This window comes from Notamacropus eugenii, chromosome 6 (genome assembly GCF_028372415.1).
Source record: "Notamacropus eugenii isolate mMacEug1 chromosome 6, mMacEug1.pri_v2, whole genome shotgun sequence".
NCBI classification, from domain to species: Eukaryota; Metazoa; Chordata; class Mammalia; order Diprotodontia; family Macropodidae; genus Notamacropus; species Notamacropus eugenii.
In genome coordinates this window covers 90396323-90404731 of record NC_092877.1, presented here as the reverse complement: position 1 = coordinate 90404731, position 8409 = coordinate 90396323, and the positions used below count along the sequence as shown (strand labels likewise).

Sequence of the window (8409 nt, the reverse complement as noted above, 5' to 3'; positions counted from 1 at the left end):
AGACTTTTTTTCCTGTTCTATGATGTAGCAGAAAAAGGTCATAGCGATAGAGGATTTATTGAAAAAAAGATTCCTAACAAATGTTTTAAAAACCCACCACTGTCAAAATCTCCTACACTGATCTGCAATTAATGGTTGTTTTAATAAAGGAAAACCTATTAATGCACTGAAGGACAAGCAGACTTCTCTGTCTCAGCATGAGGAATGGTTCCATAACCAAAGTGTAGTTGTTTGATATTGTTTTGTGTTGGCAAAAGGCAGCAACCCATTCTAAGATAATAAGTGGTTGCCAAAGTCCATACCCCAATGAAATGTCTGACTCATGCCTTTGTCTGTATCATTTCTGAAATGGGGCACCCAGAGCTTAACACAGGACTCTAGCTGCTGCCTGACCAGGAAATAATACAGCAGGACTTATTACCTTCAATGTTAGGAGAAATCTCATACAGTAGAAGCAAATCATGAAGGATCTGAGTTCAATTCCTTCTACTGAGTCTTATTAGTTGTATGACCATGAGGAAGTCACTTAACATCTCTCTGATTCAGTTTTTCCATCATTAAAATAGCCATAATAATGCTCATAGTATTCACCTAATAAATTTGTTGCATTTATTATCATAAAGCTGAATAAAGTATTTAAAGCATGAATCAGTCAGCCCTAATTCCTAAAGTCTCAGTGATACCTAGGAGGTAAAATTGGTCTTCTTGTATTTTGATTACGCTATTTACCGATACTTGTATTTGTGGATAGAGATCTAGGTTATTAGTTTTGGTGATCATTGTCTCCTTGAATTATGGTCTCCCATAAATTATTATGCCTCTGTATTCATCTTATAGAGTATATACTCTTCTCCAAAGTACCAGGCTTGGCAGATCTATGTGAGCTGTCTTTTTCTTTCCAATTTAAAACCCTCTTAATTAGCTTTGAAAGACTCTAGACAAATATTCCTGGAGTTGTTTTTCCTATTTATGAGCAAGGTTCCATTATTCTTATCTTTTGGTATGGAATTCCTGTGTTTTGAATCCACTATAGCAATTCCTATGTTATAAATCCTTTTGTTGAAATTCTTGAATTTGATGTAGATATCCAAATTCGGAAAATTCCCATTCTCAGATTTTATTTTCTCATTGACTAATCATTTCCCAAATCCAGGTTTGCACTCTGGACTTTCTCTATCGTGCCTCAGAAACCTCTTAGTCCTGGAAGTTCACGCTAGTCCTAGAATCCACACGCTGAAAATACTTTCTGCCCCTCTGACTTCTCCCTCTGATTGGATGCCTACTCTCAGAATCTCCCCTTTTGGAAGACACCCAAGCTCATGTAATTTCTTCATTATTCTCTGGTGTATATCTCTATCATCCCTCTACACCAAATGTCTTCATTCCCCACCCATATCCTTTTTTGCTTCCTTTTATGCTTTATCTTCCCCCATCAAAATATAAGCTCCTTGAGATTATGGACTGTTTTCCTTTCTGCTTCCATTTGTCTTCCCAACTCTTAGCACAGTGCCTGAATTACAATAAATGCTTCACAAATGTTTGTTGACTGACAAACTGAGTGACTTTCTCATCTGAATCTTCCTGCTTCACTTAATAATGACAATGAAAATATCAGATGTGACCTAAAGTTGACAGTTTGCCCAGAACTTCATGATACAAAAAAGTACTTCCTAGCTTCCTCCTTGTTCTAGCCTTTGTCTCCACATGAATCACTAGGAATAGGAAGTTGTCAGTCTGAACAAGTCTTGAGGGACTCTCCATAACATCCTGGCTACCTGCTCTGGGAAAGATAGCAAAGCTTTCTCTTGTTGAAGCCAAAGATACAAGAAGTCATATTAGTATCCCACAACAGTATCCAAATCCCACTACTTACTCTGAGAATTACCAGATGCCTTTTCACCAAGTGACACTTGCAAATCCATACCTTCATTCCTTGGAGCACTGGAAAATGCTCCTGGAAGAGCTTGGCCACCTTCACCTGCTACCAGAAGATGATCATACTTTTTGCTTAGCTACAAATGTTAGACAGTCCAGGTTCTTCTCTTCCTTAGCTGGATCACATTCTTTTACTCTCTAACCTCCTGATACAAGTTCATATTTCTGAAGTCCATTCTTAAGCCTCCTATATCCTATCCATGAAAAATAGGGAGGGTATTCCTCATGTCTTGGAATTACATCAAGACCTGTAACCAGGTCCATCTGCCCTGTGAAATTCCTGACTTCCCTGTAGGCTAGCATTCCTGCCCAAAACAGATAAGCAGATCTTCAGTAAAAGTGGGGGGGGGGGGGCAGGGGAGGGGTTTAATTTGCACTATTGTTTTAAAAATCAGTAGTGAGGTTGATATTCATTTTAAAATAATATTTCATGTTTCAGCACATTTGATGTTATTTCAATTCAACAACCCTTTATTAAGGCTCTTCTATATACAAGGTATTCTACTACCAAGACAAAATTCCAATATTTCATGCTCTCAAAGATCTGATATTCTACAGGGTATTTCAAGATAGTTTGGCACCAAATGTCCTCCTCCCTTAACATACTCCCTTGGTTCTTTTTTATAAATATCCTGGAATATAACTCAATGTGTTCTGTAGCATTTCTTTTTTCAAGTGAAAATTTTTATATTTTTTCCAAATACATGTAATAATTTTCAATACTTTCTTTAAATTTTTATCTCAACATTCTTTCTCTGTCTTCCTGTCTCTGTGTCTATGGTGCCTCCTCTTCCTCTCTCCCTTTACCCCTCCTTGAGAAGGCAAGCAATTTTATAAAGATTATTTATGTGCAGTCATGCAAAACATATTTCCATAGCATCCATGCTCTTCTGCATCATTTCTGTGGTTATTTTTTTAATAACAAGAATGTCTCTTCAATTTGTTCCTTCACTAACAGAAGTACTATTGAGGAATATTTTATCTTATATCATTTGTTTCCATAGAATATATTACTCTCAGGTTATTTATAGTTTCCTAGAACTATTTCTCTTCTTTGAGTTTAAATTCAAAGTATTTGCTTTTTGTTTTTTTAACTGTGCTATCTGTAGGAATAGATCCATTCTAATCCCAATGCAATTGAACTTCAGTTTCTAATTCATCCAAGGGCACTTTAAATTTGTTGACAGTGATTCCTTTATCATCCTTGAAATGTTTAAGTCCAGAAGTTTGCCCATTGTGGTCACAATTTTACAAATCTCTTTTTCAAATGCGTGGTCAGTACTGGACCACATTGAATCTAGGGGTGCTAGCTAAATTGAAATGATTTTCTCCTGTTCCTCTTTTGCATCATAGTAATTGATACTTGCTCGCTCTTGAAGAACTTATAATCATAGAGAGTTGTAGAGGGCACTAAGAAGTTAAGTGACTAACAATAAACTTAAAAAATTCATTGTTTCCTCTTTTTTCAGGAAAACATACAAATCATTAAAACATGTTGGTTCTTTTAATTTTAAAAAAAGTTTATTCGTGAAAATTGTCTTCTAACATAGCCATAAATGCAACAGAAGGAATATATGAGTTTGGAAAGTTCACATTTATTTGCCATCATTTATTTGTGTATTTAACAAACATTTATGATCAACTCTGTAAGACATTCATGGGTATAGAGATCGATAAAAGTTTATAAAAGACGAGGTCTCTTTGCCTTCGGAAAACGTCACTCATATAGACTGGCAGAACTCGGGGGTATTTAAATGAGAGATTGCAAATTTGTATTGAAAATATTCATTCAAGACTTGAAGGCTAAGTGGTGTAATATATAGAGCACTGGACCCAAAGTCAAGAAGACTTGAGTTCAAATCAATCACTGTCTAACTAATGTGGTCCTGGAAAGTCACTTAATTTCTATTTGCCTCAGTTTCTTCAATTATAAAATGGAAATAGAAAGAACACCTTCCCAGGGTTTTGTCTGGATCAATGAGATAGCATTTGTATAAAACACTTAGCACAGTATTTGGCACACAGTACTATGTAAATACTTATTCCCTTCCCTTGAACAAAGTATTTCAAAGTAGTTTTTCTGTGTAGAAACTGCTGAACCTACTTTAATGAGAGGCAAGATTCATTATTCTCAAGGACATATACAAACAATATAGGACCCTGTGATTTTAATGATACAGGAATTCTCCGATGAGGACACTCTCTCTACCAATGCAAATTTGCACCTTCTCTGCAATTTATAGTCTTAGAGAGATGCTTAAATCTCAAAAAGGTGAAGTGTGACACAGCCAATAGCATCAGAGAAGGTGCTTGAATCCAGGTCTCCCTTGTTCTGAGACCAACTCTTTATCCACTATCCCATGCTTATCTCCTGAATACTACATAAGGAATAAGAAGTCATTTGTGTGTAAATGATTTAAAGTGTCAAAATACTTTAAAGTGGCTGGTTTTCTTAAATAACTCAAAGACTCTTAGAATCCTTCATATATCATTCATTTTATTAGCAATCTTACTTTTCATCGATAATAAAAAAAATGAATTTTAGGCGAACCTATCTCTCTAATTGAATATAAATTCTAAATGTGTAGATTTGTATATGCGAAGTTTTCCTCTGTTTATAAATATCAAAATTACTTTATTTTTGTCACTTCTGTTTCTACGGATATCTGTGTCAAGAACATCTAATCCAGATGGTTCAATGTCTATACTTTCTAGCTGTGTCTATGTGACATCTTATGGAGGATGGAGTAGTGAATTGGTTTCTAGATCTCATGGTTGACTAGTTTCATTCCATGTAGTACAACTAAATGATGAGTCATATGTCACATGTCACGTTTACATTTCAGTGCTAGGAAAATAAATCTGGGAAACAACAAAGCCATTAAAATGTGAGGGGGGAACACTGGCTTAAACTGTTAAGTTGGGCATACCAGAGGGAATTAAGTTTGCTGAACATGAATTGCTGAACCATGAAGAAGCACTCAGATCTATGAATTTCCTTTTATTGTCTGATTAGCCCTTCTGTTTGTCTTAATTGATTTTAAGAGGCCATCTATCTAATAAATTGAACTGTGGTATATGGAAGCTGGTAATATAATTTTGACAGAAACTCTCTCCAAGATTTACATTAACATTTTCCCCAAGGGAGCAAAAATAGAAAACCAAGGTTTTATTGCTCTACATAGAACCCCAGCGGAGGCTCTGAAAATACCTTATTCTCCCACTTATATTTGAGCTCTTCCGAAAGATCACTCCTCCCAGTCTTTCGGAGATGACGACATAGAAGCCGTTGTTTGTCAACTGATCTTGGGAGGGTTTTCTTCCAGAAGGAAAGAAATTCATAGATCTGTTCAATTAGATTATCAGGATTCTTCAGTTTGACAAGTTGAATGGTGCTCCGCCTCAGAGGAAGGGATGCAGCAAGGGATGCTGCATTTTCTTCAGACAGTTCCTCAGCCAACCAGTACAGCAAGTTTTCCCAAAGGGCTTCTGTGGGGCCGACATTTAACACTCATTATGGTTATCAGAGATCAAATTGATACCTATTCTTAAGTAACATGCTTATCTGGTTTTCCACTTCTCTTTAGTGAAAATGCAGGCTCTAACTTCAGAGCCTGAGGAAGATTTAGTGCAACCTAGGAGGCAGTTGTTTGTAATATTTCAGCAACTGCTCAAGGGTGTCTGATTCACTGCAACTGCCAGGTTTCATCTGCTCCTGGTAGCATATATTAAGGAAGCTTTTGTGTTTAAAAAAAATTCTCTCCCCATGATGAATTTTACTTATGCATTAGCCATCCTACAATTCCCAGGCAGCAAATTTTCTCCCAACCTGATGTTAGAGAGAGAGATTATAGGTTTAATAGCAGCACTGAGGGCCCAGGACTAGAGCTTAAATGATCCAGTCTGACCATTTGATATTGATTCAGGATTGGCCTCAGAGAAATTCTGTTACTTTTTTAGTACAGAACTGCCATGTATGTGAGGAGCAAATTATACAGTGAGAATACATTAAAACTTGAGTTTCTATGTAAAAAAATTCCTATCTCTCTGTTTATAACCTGACTTGGAATCATTTACATCTAACTATATACAATATATGGAGAGACACATTGGTGAAGTGTATACAGTTCTCAACATGGAGTCAATAAAACTCATTGCTGGGCTTGGAATCAAGAAAACCTGGGTTCCAATTCTACCTCTTAAACTTACTGATTATGTGATCCTGTGTAAGTCACATGATAATTATATATCTCACAATTTGCTTTAATGGGGGAGGTTCCACAACATGAATTTCTACATTGACAAAGTCAGGAGTACTATAGATTGACTCCATGCTCTAGGTACCACTATTCTAGATACCACCCTCTTTTAAAACAGCTGCTGAGAATATCATCTTGTAAGAAAATTAGAAATATATAAATGGTAGGAAAGAGGCAGCATTCGCAGTGGTAGAGGGCCGGCCATGAAATCAGGTAGACCTGGGTTCATCTTACCTCTGATGTATACTAGCTATTTGACAATGGCCAAGTTATTTAATCTCTCAGTGTCCCTTCCACCCATACCTAGGAAAGTCTCTGCGAATAAATGAATCACTCAGCTGCATGAATGGCAAATTTCTATACTGGGTATTACACCATATCAATGAAACCACATGTACAAACTGAATTAACACTAGCTATTGTTACTAGCTGTGTGACCCTGGGCAAATCATTTAATTTCTCTTAGCCTCAATTTTCTCATATGTAAAATGGGGCAAGCAGTACTTATACAACCTGACTCACAGGGTTCATTGTTGTTAGAACTAGGGGTATGGTATGGTATAACACAAAAATCCCATGAAAATAAGGTCTGAGGTTATTTGAGGCTCAGTTACTTGGTACATGTGAATTACTAAATAATAAGCTATTTTACTAATAAAATAAGTTTCATTCAGAGATGGGGTAGAAAAAATATTCCTACTTCTACTCTTGTATCCACAATTGTTATGTGGTTACTTTAAGCATAGCTATGAATGAACAGTAAGTGCAGAATATTATTTCACATTGAAATACATGCATTTTAAAATTACTGAGCTAATATATGTGGGATAGTTTTTATACTCTAATATTTAAAACCTACCCATCAGCACTCAAGTATGAACTGCAGTTGTTTGTTCACTAGAATCAGCAATCATTAGTTCCATGAGTTAGCCAGTGTATGCAACCATCCACATTTCTGGTAGTTTTTAATGCCACTTTAATTTCATCTGCAGAGAACTATCACTAGGGGAATATTTTTAAAATGTTATTCCATTTGTACATGTATTTCCTAAAGGACAATGCATTTATTATGCTGATGAATCAACATTACTCTTATAGCACCCTTGAGTGGAAAACAATTTTTATAATCAACTCCCTTATATTTTTAATTGCAAAACAATTTTTCTATTATTTGTTTTCAGAAAGAGACTTACCCATATGAAAATGTTGGAATGATGAAATACAACCTGAAAAAATAGTTACCTACCTGAAGGATCTGTAGACAATCTTTTAGTGTTCTGTGGATGGCTGATTAATTTTTCATGCTGTTGGATGAAAAGGAGGCAGAGGAACAGGAGAAGTAAGTCATTAATTTGTGGAAAAAATCTGAACAAATAACCTATACAAGCCCAAACCTTACTTGGAAATAGAGGTATTACAGTGCATGGTATGCAAAATTAGTTTGTGCATTGGCATCTGGGTGTGCTCAGCAATTGCTTTTTCCAAGTCTTGGGCTAAGATTAATGTCACTGGATGTTGATCCAAATCTTTCTGCAAATTCAACTCAAAGAGTACACATTAATGTCTTTTTTATAATCCACAAAAACCACTGTGTAGCACTCACACTAACCAAATAAATGCTATCCAAGTAAGATTGATATCTTTTAAGATCAATCTCCAAGGTCTAAAACAATAGCTTATGTAATGGTTATTGCTTTACAGTTACAAAATACTTTCTCATACATTATCTCATCCAAGCTACTTGTCAAACCTGTAAGGTGGGCACTGTAAATGTTTATTAATCCTACTTTGCAGATAAGAAAACTGAGGCTTTAAGAGATTGTGCCTAGTCCAAAGTCATACAGCTATTCAGTAACTGATAGAGCAAGAATACAAAGACATACTCTTGGCACTTTGGGGGTGGAGTCAAGATGACAGAGTGGAGAAAGCACTCAGCTGAGTTCTCCCAACATTCCTCTCAAAACAACTTTAAGATAATATCTTAAATAGAAATGTGGAGTGACAGAGCCAACAAAAGGTCAGAGTAAGACATTCTTCCGGCCCAAGACAATATACCAGGTTAGAAAGAGAGAGATCAGTGACAAAGGAGGAGATGCATGACCTGGAGCCCATGTGGATGAAACACAAGTAGTGGCAGTAGGTGTTGGTGACAGAAGCTAGTAGCTTTGGGAGTTCTCAAGCTAGAGATAGAAAGGGACTAGGCAACTGATCAGAA

General features: G+C 36.2%; 1 protein-coding gene across 2 annotated transcripts in view; it reads right to left on the bottom strand.

Moving 5' to 3' along the window:
• Window positions 1-3434: 3434 nt before the first annotated feature.
• The window catches only part of DTHD1 (death domain containing 1), a 67844-nt gene continuing 62869 nt past the window's right edge, over window positions 3435-8409 (bottom strand). For both annotated transcript variants that reach the window (XM_072620442.1, XM_072620441.1), the window contains 2 exons: window positions 7441-7498; window positions 3435-5424 (listed from right to left, as the gene is read on the bottom strand). In XM_072620442.1, the coding sequence (XP_072476543.1) occupies window positions 5105-5424; window positions 7441-7498 (378 nt within the window). In that variant the 3' untranslated portion in view covers window positions 3435-5104. The remainder of the gene's footprint in view (window positions 5425-7440; window positions 7499-8409) is intronic.